This window comes from Papio anubis, chromosome 5, assembly GCF_008728515.1.
Source record: "Papio anubis isolate 15944 chromosome 5, Panubis1.0, whole genome shotgun sequence".
In the NCBI taxonomy this organism is placed as follows: Eukaryota; Metazoa; Chordata; class Mammalia; order Primates; family Cercopithecidae; genus Papio; species Papio anubis.
This window is the reverse complement of record NC_044980.1, coordinates 48,657,294-48,681,494: the sequence shown is the minus strand read 5'-3', so window position 1 is coordinate 48,681,494 and position 24,201 is coordinate 48,657,294. Positions and strand designations below refer to the sequence as shown.

Here is a 24,201-nt window from a genome sequence, read left to right as displayed (position 1 = left end):
TTTACTCCCTCATTCCCTCAATTTTCATCATTCCAGTACTGAAGTTTGAGTTAGGTGTTGTGCTATATAATGGAAATACAAAGAGGAATAATACATGACATGCCTTGGCAGACGAGATTCTCCATGTTTTTTTTAAATTTTTAAAATTTTTTTCTTGAGATGGTGCCTCGCTGTGTTGCCCAGGCTCAAGTGCAGTGGCACGATCTTGGCTCACTGCAGCCTCCACCTCCCAGGTTCAAGCGATTCTCCTGCCTCAGCCTTAGCCTCCCAAGTAGCTGGGATTACAGGTGCCCAAGGCCACGCCCAGCTAATTTTCGTATTTTTAAGAGAGAAGGGATTTCACCATGTTGGCCAGGCTGGTCTTGAACTTCTTACCTCAGGTGATTCACCTGCCTCAGCCTCCCAAAGTGCTGAGATTACAGGTGTGAACCACCACACCCGGCCTCTCCATATATATATATATATATTTTAATAAACATCTTATCGTATTGAGACCATAAGTGCACTCTTGTCGTCTGTTATTTTTCCTCATGAGTTATGAAGCCAGATCCATACAAATGTATCAAAGGCCATGATTTTAGTTTTTCACAACCTTTAGCACTTTGACACATAGAGCTATTGTGCTAATAGCTCTCTAGGTGAAATTAAACAAGGCTGTCCTGATCAGCAAGCAGTTCTGTTAAAAAATATCACCAAGGTAATGTTAATGGTTTGGAAAGAAGCCTTGTTGGATGTCTAGGTCATGCAGCTCTCTGGGTCAGATTCAGTCTCAATTTGTAGAGAGTATATTTGATTCGAGACTATTAAAGTCTGAATTTTTTTTTTTTTTTTTTTTTTGAGTTTAAGTCTAGGAGGTTTTATCCTGGTTCTCTCACACATATTTTTATATAAAAGTCATTAAGAATGGCTTAGATACTGTGTCTTCGTTCAAGGCCAAATCTGCCTATTGGCTCTACTGCCTTCTTTGTTCCTATCCACTGTGATCTCTGACTTTTCTAAATTCCTGTTTTAATCCATACCACAGAGTTTAGCACTTCATTTTTAAAAGATACATTGGTTTCCAGTAGAAATTACTGTTGGGAACGTTTTTCAGTTGCTGAAAGCTCTTTTTAAAACGAAAATTTGTTTTGTTTTTGACAGGGGCTGATAATATCCGGAAATACTGGAGCCGCTACTACCAAGGATCTCAAGGGGTAATATTTGTATTAGACAGTGCCTCTTCAGAGGATGATTTAGAAGCTGCTAGAAATGAGCTGCACTCAGCTCTTCAGCATCCACAGTTATGCACTTTACCCTTTTTAATATTGGCCAATCATCAAGACAAGCCAGCAGCTCGCTCAGTACAAGAGGTATGTCTCATTAATATGACAACTCTTCGTCTTCCTTACTTGTACTTTTGCTGCCACATTGCAACCTGGAAAAATGCATATAATTAGGAATGTGCTGGTTATGCTGTTTTCAACGTGAAACCTTAGTTTTCGTAGGAAGCAGAAAGCCTGTGTCAATCTGTTAGCACTTGTTTACATACCTAACCCTACTTGGAGAGCACAGTTTTCTAGCTATTTAGCAATGGTTAGAAGATGTTTCTGATTATATTTTTCATCTATTCTGAGAGGCTAAAGGCCTGGTTATTTACTGTTGTTTTAACTTGTGGACTTAGTTCATTCTTTTCTTCAGCTTTTCTAGGAACACATCATGAGCATTCCCATGCATTACTTGCCCTCAGATGTCATGTTCTTGTTCCTCTGAAGTGTTCAACGTTGACTAGGATTCATGGATCCTATTTTGTAATCTGCTAGGCTGAAAATTGATGTCTTGTCTTGCAAATTCCATGCCATCAAATACATTTCAACATGGAACCAATGTTTATCTTCCTCATTTAATTTTATTTCTTAGCTTGTATTTCTCCTATAAAAGCATGAGACTAATTGTGGGCAAATAGTGTCTCAGTCAACAGAGCCTCTGATTCATGGTACTAAAGTAATGAGATATGTGAATAGTTTTTAAAACTTAAATTGTAGTGAATTATAATGTAAGTACAGTGAAATCAAAACTCCTGATGTATTCCTTTATACTTGTAACTTTCAGGATATATTTTCCCCTCTGCTTCAGAAAATTGCGTGCTTCCTCAAGTGATTTTGGAATAAGATGATTAATACGAACAATCTTGCCCTTCAGCCAAGAACATAACATGTTCTAACTCCAGACCTCCCTCACACTTAGCGTGTGACCCACGGCAGATAGTCTTATTCCTTGTGCCTGGCTTCTCACCTATAAAATGAGAATAATGCAATTTATTATGATAAGTTAATAAGATTAATTCGGATAATTTACTTTGAAGTTTAAACACTTAAGTAGAAGAACCATATAAACCAAGTAAATAGAGTTTTCATTCAAATTTTAGAAGCATAGTAAAAAAAAAAAAAGGCAAGGACCTATTATTCAACAGACAGAGCTTGTGTCTCACTTTAGTTGCCTCATTCAGCGTTAAGTACATAGCATCTTTTAAAGAATAGAGTTTGCAAAATACCTTAGAGATAATATTAAGTAATTAAATAAAAAATAGCAATGAAAATCTATTCAGAAAGTCATGAATGTGAAGATCTTCAGCATTATAATGATGATGTCTCCTAATGTGCTTTTAAGACCTTCGGTAAATCTTTTAACTTCTCAGCATCAGTTTTTCTACCTATAGAGTAGATGTAATAGTATGTTATGATGGGTAGTTTATTATTATAAGGTTGTTTGCTGAGGATGCATTGTTATTCCGCTATTCATTCTGAAAAATCTGGTAATATGTATGTGTGCACTACTACATGTAGACAGTATAATGTGTGTGTGTAATATATACATAATTCATATACATATTGATAAAACATAGATACAAGTTTAACTTCAGATAACTTTATTCAAGTTATTTGCAATATCTGAAAAAAGATTTTCTTTTTGCTTGCAAAGTTATGAACCTGTTTATCTGTTTTCCTTAGACATCATGTAATTGAAACTAATGTATCTTTAAACCTAACATATGACTTATGGTTACCTTCCATAGGAATGAAAGATGATCACATTGAATAAAGGAAACTTTTAGCAATTAATTACTTCTGAGTATTCCTTGTGTATGTTGGCTGGCTATCTTTCCTAGGTGAAGAGCAAATATCTTTTTCCCTCTTTTTGTAATTCATCTTTCAGTAAGACTGATAGCTATAAATCTAGTGTTGTCATAGATATGGTCTGAAAATGATTCTAAACTTGTGTATACTGGAGCATATGTGACTTTGAGTTTCCTTTTTATTTGTATCCATTTTAAATTTACTTTTCTCAAAACTTTTGCTTGTAATGGAATTTGCATAATACAAATATGGGGACTGCTTTAAGTAAAGCATTTTTCCCCATGATTAAATAAACATATACCAAACAGGTGCATGTCTACACTTTAGACTGCTTTAATGGGATACATGGGCAAATTCCATTATAGGTCTTGAAGTTTATGGAAGCACAGTGACATGGTTATACTTACTTTGGGTCTGGCCTAAAAAGAAAGGGATACATCCTAGATTTTTCCCGTTTCTTGATGACAAAGAAGTTTCTCTGTGTAGTGTATTAAAATGCCTTGTTGAAGTGCTCTCAGGAATGTTTTAAGAATTAAATCAATACCTTATTGTTAGCATAAAAATGGAATTGTGGAACTGAATCTTAAACATTTTGTAAACAATAACTTTAAAGTGGTTGGGAGCAGGCATTGGTATTATAGAAGAGGCAGTGAAAGATTGAAAAGTGAGCAAAGTCACGTGTTACTAGAAATATATTTAGATAATGGTCGTCTTTTTATTCTCTCTTTCATAAAGGTGTTGCACATTCTGTGCCCTATTGCTGATAAGCATTTTTATTCATTTGCACCTGCTAATTTGTGTATGTTTTATGGAATTTCCCAATGCTGAAAAGATGATGTTTTACTCTGCAAAATACTTGTGAATTTTAGGCAAAATTCTGATTTCTCAGAATCAAGGAAGATGCATTCAACTTACCAAAAAGCACTAAACTCTGATTCAGTTAGAAAAGATAATCAGTCATAAAGGCTATTGATTCTTCTTCTCACTCCATTGAAATTATTACATTTTATGTTTAATGCAGAAAATGTGCAATAATTTATCCTGTCACTGGAGTGAATCTTTACAAACACACTATTGCTTGATGAGCATATCAGGATACTGTTGACTTTAGAAGTGGGGAGAAGGCAGTGAAATTCAAAGGAGAAAGTCGAATTATCAGTGGGACTCCAAAGAGAATAAAAATCATAAGGAAGTTATATATGTAGTCACCTCCCTTACTATGAGTTTGGCTATGTGTGGAGCACTGAGTTAAGAAATGAAGACAATAGTTAAAATTACTATATAACCCACAGACAGAGGGCAACATGCCCAATTATTTTCTTGCCCTTTCAGAAGCAAGTGGAGTCTTGTACATTACGTATTTTTTCTTTCTGTAAGATACCTGCTAATGACCTGTGTTTAACTTACCAGAATTTTAAGATTTTATGACTTGAGAGCTGATAGTGAAAACATGTATTTTTAAACAAGCTTTAAAAAAAAACCAACAAAACACTAGGAAAAAGAACACCCTTTACATACTGTCTGAAAGCCAAGCAATTCTTGCAGCAGATGTTTGTTGTATTCACTTTGGGGAGGTGTAGTTACCACAGTTTTCCAGAATTTACTCATATCAACTGTTTTTCTCTATAGAAAGCATTCGAGAAAAATTTATAATTTTGTCAAGAGGCCCACTTGATACATTAGGGAAAATTCTGATCTAATTTAAGCGATAAAGCTATAAAATGAGAGAAATCTTAAGGGTAAATAGGTTGGTTTCTCATTTGTATTGAATTGTAATTGTATCTAATTTGTTTTACAACTCCCATAGGAGAGCATACTTCAGTTCTGAAGTTATTTAATAGATCAGGAGGATTTTATGAGAAGTTAAGTTGATATAGTAGCCAATAAATATAATCCTATTTTCCTTCTACACAGTTGCTGATTATGATTCTTTTACCTCCTGTTTTTTAAAATCTTATTTTCATTTTATTGGACATTGTTGTGTCTTATAAAAGGACACGTTTTGTTAACATGAAACAGTCTTTATTTTCTAGCAGCGTCATCTGATGTGATGTTTGTCTATATCCTTAATCCAAAAGTATTTAACTTTTTTAGAAATAGTATATCAAAAGTACAGTGTTAACTATTTGTTGAATATTTTCTATTAAAGTGAATACTAATTGAGAAATAGGAAGACTGTGAAACAGAGTTTTGAAGCAGAATTATAAGGTTGAATGACTCTATTGGTGCCAGGGCCCATTAACACAGGAAAATACAGCCTCTAAATTAGGGTGTCAATATTAAAGTTAAAATTTGTGATCAGGCCATTTCTCAATTTTTATGCAATTTTAATTCAGTTTGTTATTGTGATGTGCATCGACCTTGGTGTTATGTTTGAAAAACAAAATATGCAAGAAAAGTATTTGCAAGGATTTTTGTAATGATATAAACATTACTGGTTTTTTAGACCATGTTTTATTTTGGTTATAAATATTCAGATTTTTTTGAACAATGCATTCATTACTCTGTGTCATGAATAGTTTGTTTATTCAATTTTCACTTTTTAATATTAGACATCTTCTGGAAGAGGGTGCTAGTATGTTTCTATGGTATTTATCACGTTTAATTACGACTACTTATTTATAGGTGATTAGTTCTCCATTGTGTACTTTTTTTTTCTCCTTTCTATGAGGGATCAGAGTTTTGAAAGACTGAAGTTCTTGGGCAATCTGTGTCCCTAGATAATAAACTATACTTTAAATTATTTTATATTTATATTGCTTGATAACAGATCATTTCTTTTTTGGTAATTCTATGAAGTACTATCTTCTCTGACTTCATGTGACAAATCTTTTATTAAAAAATGCAAAGCAGTGTTTAAATCATGTAAAATACTTAGCTTAATTTAATACTACTTTCTGTATATGTAGAGAAATATGTTTGTAAAATACTCATTGGAAAGTGTCATATACTTTAAATCTTAAGAGTTTTCCAAGTGCCTTGACCTGCCTCTTGGCAGCATTTTAGAATACTGATTTGATTTCACATGGAACAGTGTACATACCTATGGTGTGAGCAGTTTGAAAATTCCCCTATGGGACATATACTTATTCTAAAATGATATGAGAGATACAAACTGTTTTTTGCTCATTCCTTACAGATGTACTGCACGCTGTTAAAATTAAATCTTGAGGAAACAATGAGAGGGTTTGGAAGTCAATTTTCCACTGAATGACTCAGCTATCTCTTGAAAATATTTATTTCAAGAGAAGTAAATATTTCTGAATTAGCAATCATTTCATTAGGTACAAAAATGTCATTATTTTAAGTGAATTTTGAAGAGTAACTTTGAAGCTCTAAGTACTAAAACAGCCAGAATATTTTATTTATTATACATTCATTCATTTTTTTCTATATGCATTCTTTGAGAAAATTAATTTTGTATACCTGATTTTCTTGATTCTATGTCTAGCCACCTCGATCTCACTATTTTTTCCTTTGTATACCTGTGTTTCTTGTATCCACCAAGCGATGTGATTAAAATGTGCCTTGTCCACCAAAAGCAAAATTTCCATGAATAAATACATTATGTAAGAAAGGTCCATTTTATCAAGCAAATTATTTAGGTGAGGGTAACAAAGTAATACATCTCAAAATATGACAATATATAATAATAAAAGGATTTTTTTTATCTTCTCTTTTAAAACCCTCATTCCTTTCCACTATCTTCCTTTCTTCAGTCACATACATATCTTCATTTTATGTAAAGTGAACATTTTGAAGCCTCTTTCAATTCTTACTCTTTTTTATTCTCCACATCTAGACTTTTCACTGTCTCATTCTCCCACTTCTTCCTCTGCAGTGCTTCTCAGAGTTTCCTAATAGTTTACACCCCCAGAGCTCCTCATTTCTCACTATTTTTCAACACAGAGCAGAAAAAGCAAACTTCCTATCAATTTTTCATGATACCCATATTTTAAAACCTTCTAATATTAAAAATCTTTTAATTCCTTCTGGAATCGAATGAAATTCCACAGATCTTATATGTTAATGTGCAGTGAATTCCTTTTTCTTCACTCACTTATGCTTATCTACCACTCACTATTCCTAATTCACTAGGAAAACCCCTGATATGGTTTGGCTGTGCCACTGTCTAAATCTCGACTTGAATTGTATCTCCTACAATTCTCGCGTGTTGTGGGAGGGACTCAGGAGGAGGTAATTGAATCATGGGGGCCAGTCTTTCCTGTGCTATTCTCGTGATAGTAAGTCTCACGAAATCTGATGGATTTGTTAGGGGGTTCCGCTTTTGCTCCTTCTTCATTTTTCTCTTGCCACCACCATGGACGAAGTGCCTTTCGCCTCCCACCGTGATTCTGAGGCCTCTCCAGCCATGTGGAACTGTAAGTCCAATTAAACCTCTCTTTCTTCCCTGTCTTGAGTATGTCTTTATCAGCAGTGTAAAAATTGAGTAATACAACCCCCTCAAGATTATGTATCACATCAGGAAGTCTTCTTGAATGCCCATGCCTGAGTTGGGCTCTCTCATCTGATTTCCCTTGGCAACCTGGGCTAATCCAAATCGTAATATTGGAATTTTGCCTATAACTTTTCTGTCTACTCCTTAAGGTTGTAAGTTTGTTGAAGGACAGGAATTATGGCTTGTTTATGTCTCTATGCTCAATAAACAGTCAACCCTCCATATCTGTGAGTTTTGCATTCATGTATTCAACCAACCACCGACTGAAAATATTCAGGAAAAAGCACCGTTCTCTGAATTCAACATGTACAGTCTATTTGTCAATATTCCCTAAATAATACAGTATAACAACTATGTAAGTAGCATTTACATTATTAGGTATTATAAGTAATCTAAAGATGATTTAAAGTGTATGGGAGGATGTGCATAGGTTATATGATAATATTGCTTCATTTGCTATCAGGGATTTGTGCATCTCAGATTTTGGTATCTATGGGAGGTTCTGGAACCCATCCTTGAAAGATACCAAGGGATAACTGTATTTTGTTTGAAAGAGTGACTACCTCAGATTCTTACCACACATCCTTTCTTACTGGCTTCATACCATCAACTTTATCCAGATTTCCTTACTCTCTCTTTACTCAAGCCAATGAATCTATTTTTATTCTTGAATATAAAAATTTTTATTTTCCTGAAACACCAAACCTGACCTTTTAATATTGCTTACAAACCACATCTTCCTCGAATCCTCACCACTCTGACCATGTTAATACATAGTTTTAAAAAGATTCAACTTGTTAATTATCATATTTACAAATGTTTGATTTTATGTTTCTACATTTGCGTTTGTCTATTTGTGGACTTTGTTTAACACCATATCAGGGTACTATTCCCTTTCCAAAATCCCTCATAGAAATTGGCAAGACATATTGACCAAATAATATTCTTTTAATATATTTTTAAATAATTGCCTATATTTATGTTATAGAGCTTATTTTGTTTGCTAGCATCAAAATCTATTTTTGCCTGTTTAGATTTATCACATAGAGACTGGTAACATAATGAAGCTCTAAAGGGAACATAATGACATGGTTTTAAAGTAATGAATTCAATTTATTAAAAACAAATGAGGCCGAGGCAGGCAAATCACTTGAGGTCAGGAGTTCGAGACCAGCCTGACTAACATAGTGAAACCCCGTCTCTACTAAAAATAGAAAAATTAGCTGGGCATGGTGGCGCACCCCTGTAGTCCCAGCTACTTGGGAGTCTGAGGCAGGAGAATTCTTGAACTCGGGAGGTGGAGACTGCAGTGAGCTGAAATCACGCAACTGCATTCTAGCCTGGGTGACAGTGTATGGCTCTGTCTCAAAAAACAAACAAATAAAAAAAAAGTAGCCTTTTATTATTACATTAGTGAAACTTAGAAGGATTTTTAAAAATTCTTATATTTAATATGTTTTCTTTGTATACATATTTAAATATTTTATAATAATGAATCATAACTAGTAAAGTTAGAGACTGATTTTATCCAAACAATATTATTTGGCTACTTTCTGATCCTTTTGAAGTAGTATGTATTTGTGTTGTAGTGGTGATCTTCACACTTTATATCTGTATGTTAATATTATATTTTATAAAAATTAGCATTTCATTAATCCTCATTCCACAAAGACAGTGACTGATTTGAGGCAAAAGTTTAAGGTACCCTTTCCTTGTCCTGTAGTTCCTTTCATTTATTTTTTTATTTGCAAAAGAGGACTCAGTCAGTACACATTCCACAGCTTACAAAGTTAATAAAACATTTGTCGAGGTAAATTAATTTGAAAATAGACACATAGTTAATGTCAGTAAGGTGCTTTGAAGATAAAAAGCACAATAAGCGTTAGTTATTATCATTATGATAATTATTATCATTATTATTATTACATAGTGTCTGCTTTAAAATACCCTTGGTTGCTCTGGGATGGCTGAGACTAATGAGAAGGGTTAATCTGTTGGAGTTTATCCAGAACTAAGGATTTGAGACATAATGCACAAATGATTTACTTTTTTTCTTAATAGATCAAGAGATATATTTGTTTATTCCTTCCCCTGAAAAAACAGAAACAAAACTTCCTGTTGATTTTGTAATGCAGAAGCATTGGCACTCATTTTGAATAGTTTTAATGTTTTCTTATATAATCTCTAAAAATATGTCTGAGGAGTAAATACAGGTCTTCTTAAAAGGTTCTGAAAACATAGCCGTTGATTTCTACTTCACTATCTCTGAGTCGTGTGGAGCTTAAAATTATAATTTTTATATATTAAAAAAGAGAATAGAGCATAATATGGGAAGAAAATGTGAAATCTTAGTTCTTATTATAAAAAAATGAGAAGTTATGTCTTTGGGAAGTTATACAAATAACTATAACTAATTATATAAATTAACCCCAATTAGAATATCTTAAGGAGGAGTCTTTAGATTATTCTTTAGAGAGAAGACTTCAGCATTAAGCAAACTTCTTTGCAAGGCACTGCAAATATTGGCATCACAAGTCACAGGGATGAAGGAAATACTGAAACATTTTGACAGGCGAATGTATGAAAGTCAAATGTACCCCCAGCCTCATAATCAGTAAGGCATTAGTGACATGTCTGAAGAAGACATTCCCTAATATTATTGCAAATTAAGTAATAAAAGACCTCAAGAGAATGAAAAGAGAAAAGGTGCCTGAAGCCAATGAATTACAATTGACAACCTAAAGGCAGTTGAAGAACCAATTGCTAGAGTGATTGCAAAGCTATTCATAATGTGCAGCAGACAGAGCACACCAGAAAGCTGGAACAATGCCTTCAGTTCAGCAATATTGCTTCAAAAGAATGGAAAGAGGGGAACGGGAAGAGCCACTGACCCTGAGACCAATTTCCAGGCAGCTGCACAAACTATATACTGTAATTAAAGGTTTTGACCAGTAATCACAGCAAAGCCAGACTACAGAAGTCTGGGGGAACCAGCAACGTTCATAATGCGGCAGACATCCGTAACTTAAAGCATGGAAAAAACAGGTAAGAAAGCTGGTCCATTTCTGGCAGTGACTTTGAAAAGTTCTGCTGTGTTAGCACAAGTACGAAAATCACATATTTTTGGCCTTGTTCCTCTGAGAACAAAAACATGTAATAAGAGATACCTGCTTTTATCTTTTGCGATGAATAGAATACTCTCCTACTTAGAAACAGGCTTTTTCTCCTTGCCAGTTTATTTATTTTTTTCCTTACCTATGAATTGCATGTGCCTTTGATGAAAACAAAGAACTGGACATGTGCAATGGTACATATAATAGACTGAATGCAACTTAGAAGTGGCCACTCTTCCAGTGTACATAGGCTCGGAAATGAACTAATCCACACCTGAGTAATTCGTTTATAGCACCTCTTTTCACTTTTGTTTATTAGTACTTACCATCTCTCATTCTTTTTCTTTAATAATATCTCTTTATATAGAATTTTATATTCAGCCATGATTGTATTATTTCAATAGTCACATAACCATTTCGAGGATTTATATCATGAAAAAAAGGTTATCTAGTAGTTTTGAGTGAAGATTTGATACACACTTTCAATACCAATAAGAAGGTATACTACAAAGGTCTAATGAAGAAAAATATCTTATTTTGAAGGTACCACATAGCTTTCAACTGACTGGGCCTGTTATGGTCTTTGCTGTGTTTGATATCACAGTATCTAACAGTGAAGTGGTAATTACCTTCTTTAGTAGAAATTCCAAGATCTAAATTGGTACACATATAAATCTTTGACAACAAAAAAAATCTACAAGTTTTTTTACTAGGTTACAAAGGAGAAGAGTCAAGTAGGGTTTAATTTTGTTTTATTTACGTGTATATCTTAATATGTTCAAGTATCTGGATTCAGTTGCCCTAAACACAGTATAAATAGAGTTATAGTTCATGCTACACCTGACATAAGATTATGGGGTTTTATAAGAATGATCTATAATGTTTAGGTGGTAACTAACTCCATAAAATAACTGGGATTGTTTTCATAAATGAGAATTTAAACCAATGGAGCCTTATGGGAAGAAGGTTCTACATATGAGCTGTGAAATAATTTAGAAGTCACATAGAACAATATAATTTTAGCACGTAGAATTTGTAATATTTATTTTTGATACTGGTTAGGACTAATTATTTGTCAAGCCAAAGCAATTCTTTTTTGAAAGGGCCCAGAGTGGAAAATCTGGGTAACTTGTGTACAGTTTAGACAAGGAGAACAAAGAAATAATGCAATGAAAATAAGAGCTTGGCAGGGGAATCCTTAGAGAACAGCTGGTTGAAGAATTACAGTTGTTAACTGTGCTATAAAAGAAAAATACTCTCTCATCAGGTGTTAGCATATTTCATTGAAGACAATACTGAATAATCCTTAGAGGGATCCTGAAAAATAGGCCAAAAAGAATCTTGAGATGGAGGTGTAATGTATATGCACTAAATAGTATTTTTATTACTGTTGTTATTATTATTATGGGAAAGCAAATCATTGTGTCCAGATAAATGCTCCGATTTTCCAAAACAAGGCACAAATTGTTTAGAAAGAACACTTTCTTTCTTGTTATATATAAATATTTACATTTTACTCAGTTTTCATATAGTTTCATTTAAAGTGGTATTTATTGGGCCAGGCATGCTGGCTCACACCTGTAATCCCAGCAGTTTAGGAGGCCGAGGCTGGTGGAGCACATGAAGCCAGGAGCTCTAGACAAGCCTGGCCAACATGGTGAAAACCATTCTCTACTAAAATACAAAAATTAACCAGACGTGGTGGTGCACACCTGTAATCCCAGCTACTCAGAAGGCTGAGGCACGAGAATTACTTGAACCCAGGAAGCAGAGGTTGCAGTGAGTCAAGATCACATCGCTGCAGTCCAGTCTAAGTGACAGAGTGACACTCTGTCTCAAAAAATAAAATAGTATTTGTCAAATGTATTGGAGTTAAGTGTAAATATTTGAATTATTTAAATGTTTATTTAATATGTGAATTATTTAAACAGACATCCATAAATATGGAAGTATATGTTTCTGCATATTTTGAATACTAATTTTGCATATTAACTTTGATGTTTTTCTTTAAATATAAGTTGGGACATCTTTCTGTTTTCTTAACCCTGGCTTTTTAATGACTTTTATGTTAATAAGCAAATTAAGTCTATTTTTTAAGTGAAAAAAAAAAACAGATTTTAAGGCAAAGCATGAAGTCACCAGGCTACTTGAGTAATGAATGGCCTGTTACTGTTAATGGAAATGTTTTTGAGCACTATCGCTATCTTTTTTTCTTTACCAGAGAAGCTCCTTGTTTTCTTTCAATATTAATAAATCTTTTAAACTGTATTAGCACAGTTTTCTGCTCTAGGGAAATACAGTCTTCTTTAATTATTCTGAATATTGTAGTAGCCCTTCGATTAGAACATTAGTTCTAGCAGTGTAGATGCAGAAAGTATATTTTGTTGAAGCAATGATTGACTTTTAGGTTCTAGACATTGCTTTTTTATAAAACACTCAATATGAATCTGTGATTTTGTAATTTCATCTGTTAAAAATGGAATACAAAAATTATAATTCTTTCATTACTTGTTTTTATTTGTACTCTAGTTAGTCAAAATTTTGTCATATGTTTCTTTAGCCATGGTAATGCTGAACTGAAAAAATATACTATTTAAAGTTATATCATATTTTTAAGATGTTAAAGGAAGAGATGTGGCTGTAATTTGTGGATTTACTTTCACCACAATTATTTTTATAATAACAACTCTTCTCTCACTCATTTTGTTTACAAATATGCATACATTTGTAAAGAATTGTAGATGAGGTTACTTGATCCATCCTCTGTCAGTTAAGATTGTATGACTAAGGTTCTATAGAAAATGTGTTTCTGGGCCGGGTGCAGTGGCTCACGCCAGCCGATAATCCCAGCACTTTGGGAGACCGAGGCGGGCAGATTACTTGAGGTCGGGAGTTTGAGACCAGCCTGACCAACATGGAGAAACCCCGTCTCTACTAAAATTACAAAATTAGCCGGGCGTGGTGGCACATGCCTGTAATCCCAGCTACTCTGAAGGCTGAGGCAGGAGAATCACTTGAACCTGGGAGGCCGAGGTTGCGGTGAGCCGAGATCGTGCCATTGCAGTCCAGCCTGCGCAACCAGAGTGAAATTCCGTCTCATAAAAAAAAGAAAATGTATTTCTATCATTTTCATTTGGATCCCCATGTGATATTACATAATTTTTAAATCTTTAATCTTATTTTAATAATCAGCATGAATGATTAATAAAGCCATGTGGTGCCATTTTACAAAAAGGTATACAGTGAAAAGTCATTCACTTTTCTACTCAAGTGCCCTGTTCAGCTCTAATTTACAACTCTCAGTCTGAAACCAGGCTGCTTTATGACTCAACTTTGAATGTCAAAAGGTTAGAAATGCCAACTTAATGAATTTTCTTTAGCAGCAAAATGAAACGTGGACTATTTATTAATATAGTCCATATTTGAATTCATTAAATTCCTTCAAATTTAGTGATTTTCTTAAAGATGGTAACTTCTAAAACACTTTCAAGAAAATTAATTTTAATAGTTTAAGCTCTAACTTGTTACCAAGGTATGAATTTTTAGCAGTTTACTGAGTCAAATGAGGAAGAAGACTTAGAAGAACCATGTACAGTAATTCACAATTTATTTGTGATTGCATGAGGTAAACATCTAAGCAGTCATACTGTGTTTATTAATTATTATTAATTATGAAAAATTTCAAACATATAGATAAGTATAGAAAATAGCAGACAAACCCATCCAATTCATTACCCATTAACATGTTAACATTTTATCATAGTTGTTTCAGATCTTTTCTTTAAACAAACAAATCATGAAAGCTGCATTTAAAGCTCCTTCCTTTCCCTTCCTCATCATTTTTGCATCCTTTCTCCTTCAGAAGCAAGGAATATCTTTGATTGACTACATATGCATGTGTCTCTAAATAATATACAATAATGGTTTGTGTGATAAAAATTTATGTAAGTGATGCCTTACAACATTTTAAAAAAATGTTCTGCTGTTATATTTAAGTTCCTTCTGGATTTTTGTGATTATAAACAAAGCTGTTGATAAATATCTTTGTACATGTTTCCTTGTATATGCAAGCATTTCTCAAGTGAATACATGGAAAATTGGAGTTATGGGGTGACATGATATACCCAAGTTTAACTTGATTAATATTTAACTTGGCACTTTGGTTTGGAGATGACAAACAGTAAGACTCGGAAGTCAGAACTTCTGGATTTCAGTCCTTCTTACTGTTGACCATCTAAATTATATTGGGCAAAAACTTAAAAGTCTGTTTTCTCATCTGGAAAATGGGGCTAATCCTAGAACCTACCTCATAGTGAATGGTGAGGATTAAAGGAGGGTATAGCACATAGAGAGTCTTACTCAGTGTTAACGGTTGCTCCCTACTTTCTTCCCCCTCCTCCTGACAGGGTTGTTATGAGGGTTGAAGGAGTTAATGTTCCATAAGGCAATTATATCAGTGTCTGGTATAGAGTAAATGTCATGGGAGTGCTTTTTAAATACACAAAAGTCAAACAAAAAAAATTTAATTTCGTCGCAAAGGAATATATTTATATCCCTTTGAGGGTACTTGAAGAATAAACTCCAAATGTAAAAAAGAAAACACTGCAAAGCTATAAAGTCCTTACACAACCCTTACAACTTTTGTTAGGTTAAATTATAAACAGTTAACTTATTTTACTTCCATTCATATGTGCAGTATTCCGGGCAGAAGTTTTTTTTTAATCATTAGCCAATAAAATGTGCTTTTCTCTCTAGTTATGAGGAAACCAGGAAAACCAAATCTTTTGATTTTCACTTGTGACATTTGATACCAAGTCTTGTTCTTTAAGATGTTCCAGATATATCATTCTGCCCTCATTTTTAATATGTCAAGTGTGCAGTACTGTTATATTAGTAGTGTTGTTTTTTCAAAAAGTACAAATGCAAATATAGAATGTTATACTTTGAATAGCATAGAAGAAATGAGGGAGATGATTAAACAAGGTATAAGCCTACCTGCGTATCTTTGCAGCCTCACCAAAACCCAGAAATCTGCCTTTTTATAGCATGTCACTTGTGTGTGCTCCTAACGTGATTGACAGATTGTTGTTTCCCTTCTTTGAAGGCTCAAGAGGTTGCTCGGATTATTTTAAAGTGTATGTCACACCAACTCTTACTCTCAGATTTAAATAGGATCTTGTCAAGCATTAAAGATGGATTACTTTGTATTACTTTTATTGCTTTTCAAGTGTTTTTGGAAACATTTAAAAGTCCTCCTTAAAACTGGATTTCCTAGAATGGGTTTTCTTTGGGGGAAATTTTAAGGATTAGTTGTAGACTTTCCAAAGTCTGAAGTTTAACAACCAACAGGACCTGATTAAAACAAATTGCTTAGTTAAAAAATGAAAACAGGGCAGAAAAGGAGAAAACCCCATCGTATCTCTGTATTCCTTATAATAAATCAGTGTGTTTTTAACAAAAACGAGGGTATGCTTTTTTCCCCCTTCATTCTCAGTTTCTTTTGATCATTGATCTGGGTGACCCCACGCTCAGGGTTTTTTTTCTTCATTTGACATGGACAGATTTTTGAAGTATAGCTCTCCTTTGGGAACCCCGGGCAGTTCCACTTGACTAACCTGTGATCTAATGAGCAGTGATGCAGGGTTACAGTGGCCATTTTGTGTGCTTTGACGGAGGATGGCTAGACAGAGAGTGGGAGAAAGGCGATGTCTGCGGAGAAAAGAGAAGCAGGGGGATCGAACAGTGTGAAAAAGACTTGTTAGCCCACATTAGTTTGCCTGATTTACTTCACAACAGGTCAGAAAAGGCCAACAGCAGGGTTGTCATTAAATTGCAGCGTTGAAAATCCTGGTATTAGAAAGCTTTCAGATCTCTGAAAGCTATTAATTCCAAAGTTGGTTTTCACTTACCTTTGAATCGCAGCAAACAGAGGAGCATCCAGCTTTCCTCAGTCTTACATATATTTATGAAATAATTATATGACCCTAGATTATTTTTTAATGCTATAAGTTTTAAACATCCTTTCATGGTTGGCCTATTTTACAAGGAACTTGGATGTGAAAGAAAAACCAAACCCAGCAAGGTTGTTGTACTTTTTTATGCCCTATGTTCGACCCTTGATGAGGTGCCCATGCTTTCCATTTGGAAATGCTGTAAGAGTGTGTTTGTGAATGTATGTCCTCATAATGGGAGGTAGCTCTGAAATTTGTCCCTGCACATCAGCACCGACGTCTGTGTGTGCATGTATACACCTCGTGGGCTCGCCCTGTAGAGTACAATCGGAATGTTAATTGGTCAAACCAAATTAGATTTTAGAGTTCTTCCTTCTTCCGCCTTAAGCTTAAATGAGTATATTTTACATCTTATTCTTCTTTTAGTCCTTTTAGATGAAAAAGATGGCTTACCAAAAAATAACCAGGTTCTGGTAGCATGTTACCGAGCTTAAATGTTATTATAGGAACCTAAAAGTGATCTACTTGAATGTAAAATTTTCTCTTCTTCACATTCAAAAGAATTTTGTAACTTACATACTACAGTTTTACAGTTATTGATCACAATTATGCTTTTATTTGACTACCATTTTTGTAAGACTAGCCAATTAAAAGTCATCTCCCTATAGATTTAGATAACATTTGGTAGTGCCAGCTTCTTGATTTTAGTTAAGATAGAGAATCTAAAACCTTGTGTTTGAGATAAAAATGGAAGCCTAAACAAATGGCAATGTTATTGGCTGATTGTGGCAGACATAAGTTTGTTGTTTGTTTGTTTGTTCGTTTGTTTGTTTTTTGAGACGGAGTTTCACTCTGTCATGAGACTGGAGTGCAGGGACATGATCTCGGCTCACTGCAGCCTCCACCTCCCAGCTTCAAGCGATTCTCCTGCCTCAGCCTCCTGAGTAGCTGGGACTACAGACGCGCGCCATCACACCCAGTTAATTTTTTTCTATTTTTAGTAGAGACGGGATTTCACCATGTTGGCTAGGATGGTCTCAATCTCTTGACCTTGTGAGCCACTGCGCCTGGCTTGTGTTAGACATAAGTTACTCCGTGGGTAGTTGTTGCCTTAGAGCTATAAAATGTATGTAACTTCTTTTCTTTGTGCAATAAGGGTGGACAAAGATGGACTGGCTACTCCTATAGTCTTGATTCAGGTACTCTGGCTGTGTTAAGAATAATTTTGTTCAACAGGATAAAGAATTTTGTTCAACATTAAATAGACCAAATTTAAGCCTTACATAGTAACCAATATATGAAGACTTAGCTATAGAAAACTGTCCTGTTTGTAGATAGGCCTGCCTATCTACGAATTGGCAAAAGCAACTTTTTCAAAGATGAGAAATACGTTGGTTCAGAATTTTAAGCATGCTTCCATGTTTTTAAAATGTCATTATTAGGCTGGGCATGGTGGCTCACACCTGTAATCCCAGCACATGGGAGGCCAAAGCGGATGAATCACTTGAGGTCAGGAGTTTGAGACCAGCCTGGCCAACATGATGAAACCCCATCTCTACTAAAAATACAAAAATTAGCCGGGCGTGGTGGCGAGTGCCTGTAATTCCAGCTACTCAGGAGGCTGAGGCAGGAAAATCACTTGAACCCAGGAGTTGGCGGTTGCAGTGAGCCAAGATGGCACCAGTACACTCCGGCCTGGGTGACGGGACGAGACTCTGTCTCTAAAAAATAAATAAAAAATAAAATTAAATGAAATGTCATTATTCATTTAACAAAACAACTTGTGTTCATTCTCTTCAAACAATATTTTTTGCACACTTATTGTGTGCCACCATTGTGTAAGGAGGTACAAAAATGAATAACAGAATGATAGGTACAAAGATTAATAACCTACATATAACAGATAATCACAATATATTGTAAAAGCCACTGGAAATATGTAAAGAGTACTAAGGGAGCTCAGAGGAGGAACTGAAATTAATATGAACTAACGTGAACAGTGGTAAGTATGTTTCACATACATTGTATCAGGCACTTCTCTTGATTGTCCTGGGAAATGTGGTATTATCTCCTTATCTATTGTATAAATGAAAGACTTAAGGTCCACAAGAATGAAGTAATAAATTATGCAAGATCCAACTTCTAATACTGACCTAAACCCAACTCTTTGGACTTTGTATCATATGCTCTTTCATTCTACCATAACAATCTCCTGTCACTAAATTTTTTTAAAAAAATGAAAGCATTTTATTTGATTTTTTAAATGTAATCTAATTTTCTTTTTTTCTTTTTTTTCTTTTTTTTAACTTTGAAGTCTTGTTCAAGTTTTTTTCTCTTTGGATGTTTTTTGCTACTTGGACAGACCCCAGTTGCTAATTTGCAGATGGGCCCTTTTTACAAATGAGCTCAATTGAAATGAGAGTAATATATTGAAGAAACTAAGCCAAGTGTGTTTTTATATATTTGTGAAACAGAGTGGCTATTGTATTCTAGTACTTGGGGGAGAAGCCTGCTGATTTGGGCTTAACTTACTGCTCTGTCTATCTTTGTTTTCAGAAATAACACAGGACTTCGTTACAGAACTAATGACACCTAAAGCCATTTCTGTAAACATCCAGCTTCCTCCCTAAGCTTTCCTGGCTGTAACCAGCCTTTACCAGCTCTCAACATCCATTCATTCATGTGCTTTTTCATTCATCAGTTTAACAAACAAGAGATGAGAAGGGAAAAGGACAGTAGAAAAGGGTCTTTGGGGAAAAAGGGAACAGTTTAAGAAAAGGCGTGAGGCTACAAAACATGTCATATTCTGGTCACTGTTAGCCATTCTAAAAAGAACTATAAATTTTCTAAATATGCATCTTCCTATGCATAAATGGGAAACAACTATTACACAGTTTAAAAGGCAACCTTGTTATTAGATAGTAGTTCCTTTTTTTTAATACCTCTTATTAAATTCATGCCCTCTATGACCCAGGTAACATATGATGGAGGAAAGATGAACTGAGATTTTAGATGGACTCATATGACCTCAAAGTGACAGTGAATTCCTAAATCCTTTTCCCTGTGCTATGCAATGCTGCAGGCCCACTGAAGGACAGAGGCATTAGAAATATATCTTAGTTCTCAGAAGAATTTCAAGTCTTGATTTCACACTGTCTTCTTCTTTCATTCTTATAGTTGTGCCACATCTCTATGTCAGAAGTAGTTGATATTCAAAGAAGGCTACTGATCTAACTTTTATCATGTCAGCAAATATCCATTGGGCAGGTATCTTTGTGTTGATTATTGTTGTATTTATAGGTGCCTAGAACAGCTCCTTAAACATAGATGCTTGTAAATACTTGTCAGATGAACAAATTTATTCAGTGCTTATGATGGGAAAAACAGTGCATTGTGTCTTGGGTGTAGAGTATTGAACAGTACAGACCCAGGCCTGGTCATTGTGCAGTGTTCCAAGTGGTCAGTTTTCAGAACTGTTTGCTTTATAGCAAAGTGATAATAATTCTCTTTTAAAGGTAGATAAAATGAACCATGTAGATAATGGTAATGAATTATTATTAAGGTATTATAGTATTTCTTTAAATGCTTTATTTTATTAGGGCATTTAAGAGAAAATGGTAGTAGTTACTTAAAATACATATATGAATTATATACCCCCGTATCTTTTTTGTTACTGTTATTTTACCTTCATGTGGTCTCTATATCATTACTGTTTATTTTTGTGCTATATTAGATCTTAGTTGGGAATTTCCATGTTTTATTCCTAATTAAAAATCTTTAATATTGTTGTTTTAAAACAGAATTCATGTACTTCCGACAGGATTTAATCAGCAAAATTATTCTTTTTTTTCTCTATATTTTAAGAAATTGAAGTCCTATTAGGTATTGGGAAAATATGGCAATTTTTAAGACAATCCAAATAAAAGACTTACAAGACTCGACATGGTCTGGTCTAGGAAGTCACAAATTTGGTGAATATCAAAATGAACTGGTATGACATTTGCCAAACAGGTGGTAAATGTCAAAAATGTATCTACTGGCCCAGTATGGCATATATGCATCAAGACTTGAGAACCACTGTGTCTCTAGGGTAATCATCTGAAATGCCTTTCATCTGTTTCCCGAATTGTTTCTCAGACTAAACCCTGTATAGAAACTTTCACTCTGAGACCACACCGAAAACACATCTGCACTTACGGATGTGGATTTTAAACACTGTGTGTGTTGCATCCACATAAATTATATTAAAGATAATCTGTTTTTATAGCAGACCCTTGATATTCATCAGGATGCATTCTAAACTTCCCAGCAATAGTAAAATCACTTAAATATTGTGTAATAATGGCATTTAAGTAAGAAAAGAGTAAAAGTCATTTTTGCACATTTCAGAAATCACTTTCGTATTTAAAAAGTTTAATAACCCAAATCAGTCTTTTTTCTTTTTTTTACTTTAAATATTTATATTACACTTAAATTATTAAATTGCCTCCAGCATTCGATCTTTGCAAGAAATCCAAATCAGTCATTTAATGGGTAGACTATGTGCAGGAAGCATAGTGTTACTGGAGACCTGCACACATACCTTCTGTCTCTGCATTATGAGAATCAGAACATCCACTAAAAGCCTAGCTCTCTATTAGGGAAAGATAGCAATCAAATAGAGCATTGCTGAATGTGTGCCAAAGTGTGTGCAGGGAGAGTGAGCAGGCTCTGTCACATCCTTACCCTGGGGCCAAATGCTGCCCAAGTTTTCTCGGTTCATGTCAGGCCAGGTTTGGGGTGCTTGCTTTGGTCTTTCAGTGACCCCAGCAGGATCCAGAGAACACCCTGGCCTAGGCATTTGGCTCAATGCCAGGATGCCTTTCATGTTTGAGTTGAGCTATGGAGAATTCACCTTAGAACAGAGCAAACTCCCTAGACAAGACTTCTGTGAGCACTCTACATTCAACAATAGACACCATTCTCAGTAATTACCAAGAATTCAATTACACATCCTTCTCAACAGTGAAGGACTGCATCTTTAACATCAAAGCATGGCTTTGTGTTTGTTCATCACCCATCCTTTATGAATACTTCCTTTATATGTCCACATGTAAATGTGCCTATAATATGTATGTGTATGGGATGTAGCTATGAAGCAATAAGACTCTTTAAAAGCTACCCCAGAAATATATGAATGCTGCCTTCTTCTAAGCACAGAGACTTTTAAAATTTATGATATATTGTTTTACAGGAAAAAATAAGGTAAGTTGAAATGATGTAATTTGGGTCTTCTTTTCCTATTTAACATACATCTAGGTTTGAAAATTAGTATCAGTGTAGGATTTAATAAAGATCAGCCTAAAGATCCTCTGGATGTGAGTTATCTCTAAGATCTGGTCAGAGATATCTGAGAAACCCAGCCCAGTAAGGGAGAGAGCAGCCTCTTGAGGCTTGGTGCCCTGGTGATTTCAGGACTAGAGGATAGGAGAAGACAAGGAGCAAATGGATCTAAACCCTTTCAGGAATAATGCAAAGATTAAAAGGTGAATAGTCTCTACATCCAGGATCACCTTGAGTGGTTCTCTGGTTATTTCAGCGGTCTCTTTTCTTCTACTGAAATGGTCTTCTGGGTTCGACCATATGAGCCATACAAGAAAATCTCTATTTTTTATTTTTTGTTTGTTTTTTTAAAATTAAAAAATTGTACATTCCATTATTGGTCACCCATTTAATTAGGAATTTGTCTAAGAACTATAGGTATGTGTTTGTTTCACCCATCCATTTATTCTTATATTCAGTATGGATTGATGGAGCATCTAATTCCATAGGCCTGGTAAATAAAGTGTACTCTTTAGAACAAAACATCTTTTGTCACTGAGGGTATTGACTAGAATATGCCAAGGATTCTAAAGCCAGATGCCAAAAGAATTCCAAAAAGATTCTGGACATCACTTGGAATAAATACATAGCACAGAGCTTCACCAGGAGACTATATTTGTACGTGTATTTTCAACCTAAACATTCTGGAATGAACGTGTATAGATTCCATATCCTGGTGGTGGTGGTGGCATGTGTGTATGTTTTCAGTCTGAACAGTCTGTCTATTAACCACATGTAAGTAGCGAGAGGCAGGAGAGGGAGAGGAATGTGCGGAAATGCGTTTGACTTGGGATGTCTCGTTTTCCAGAATCCCTGCCAAGGGCTGGCAAGCCCAGAAAGGCAGAGGCTGGCACCATTCCCTGCCAGTCTCCGCCCTCTGTGGCATACCCCATCAGACGCCTGTTCTAGGCGTGACCTAGATTCCCTAGCTGATGCCTGGGACCAGCAGGGCCCATTGCATTTTTTTTTTTTTTTCTGTGTTTCCTCATCTCTTCATCTCAAGTCCTGCTCAGCCATTAAGTTAAAGAAACGCTCCAAAGTCCTGTGCCAAAATGTGTCTGCCCTTATTCTCAGTGGCACAAGCCCAACTGTCAGTTGACAGGTGGGCACACCACCTGGGGAACAGTTAGCTTCCCATACCAGATGGAGTTTTACTGGTCCAGGAGAAGGCCCACAACTGGGTTGCTGGAACAGATGCTCTGCATACAGTCTCTGGATCTGTTTTCTTCCTCCTCCCCATGCCCCACCTTTGCTTGCTGCATGTGAGCAGTGCCCTATAGTACTGCTACAGACTGCAGCTCTGTAGCATTATAGGAAATTTCTAAGCTTAAAATTTCTTTACTGACCTTATGTTTGAGTAACATTCTCCAGCCCTTCAAAACCTGAGAAATAAAGTCTCTGAAAAGAGAGATATGTATAACTATGGAATTTGAATAGTGACCTTAAAAATCATAGGTTATGAAAACATTTATATTAGCATTTGCCAAAAGGTTGTTTGGCTGGCCTTGGGAGTGTTGACACTTTAATTGCCTTTTTCACCTCTCAATAGCACAATTTAGATTAAATTTAATTATGGTAGATGGTAGTACATAAAAGTAGTACCTTTTAGATTTCCAAAGTGTGGGAGAAAAAGATTTTCCCCATGGTCTGATAGATATTCTTGTTTTATTGCGAATAATTGAAGAAAAGTGAAAGTAGATTCCTCTGGTTTTCAACCTAGTACTTAAAAATTTTAGAGGAAATTTAATCTAGAGAAACTCTTGTTTTTTACATAAGAAAATACCAGTGTTTTCAGTCATTCCTTTCAGCCATAAAACATCTGTATTATGACAAATGACTCATCAATTTTAGTGAAAGGAGTCTAATCTCAGCCCTAAGTGTGCTGTGTTGTTATAGCCTCTTGCGGTTGTGTTGCACATATTTCTTGCTACAGTAGTGTTTGTAGAAGTATGTGTACTTTCATTTAAAAGAGTCCCATGGCAAGCTTACTTCTTTTCCTTAGCATTCCAAGGATTTTATAATTATCCTTTTTTATCTTTCCTTTTTCTATCTCCCTCTCTCTCTCCTCCTTTCCTTCTTTCCCTTTACTTTCTTCTTTCTTTTCTGTGATATATAAAAGAGGTAAAATGTTTGTAGTTTAAAGAGTAGTATTAGAGCAAATCGCAATGTCTCCACTACCCACATTAAGAAACAGAAATAGGCCG

The 24,201-nt window shown here is 35.0% G+C and overlaps 1 protein-coding gene across 4 annotated transcripts in view; it reads left to right on the top strand.

The window, feature by feature from the left end:
* ARL15 (ADP ribosylation factor like GTPase 15) overlaps positions 1-24,201 on the top strand; it is a 394,521-nt gene that overhangs the window by 202,106 nt on the left and 168,214 nt on the right. For 3 of the 4 annotated variants that reach the window (XM_017959539.3, XM_017959531.3, XM_021939361.2), the window contains exon 4: positions 1,141-1,349. In XM_017959539.3, the coding sequence (XP_017815028.1) occupies positions 1,141-1,349 (209 nt within the window). Of the gene's footprint in view, positions 1-1,140; positions 1,350-1,677; positions 3,099-24,201 lie in introns of those variants that run through there. The other variant, XM_021939362.2, reaches the window with a different exon arrangement.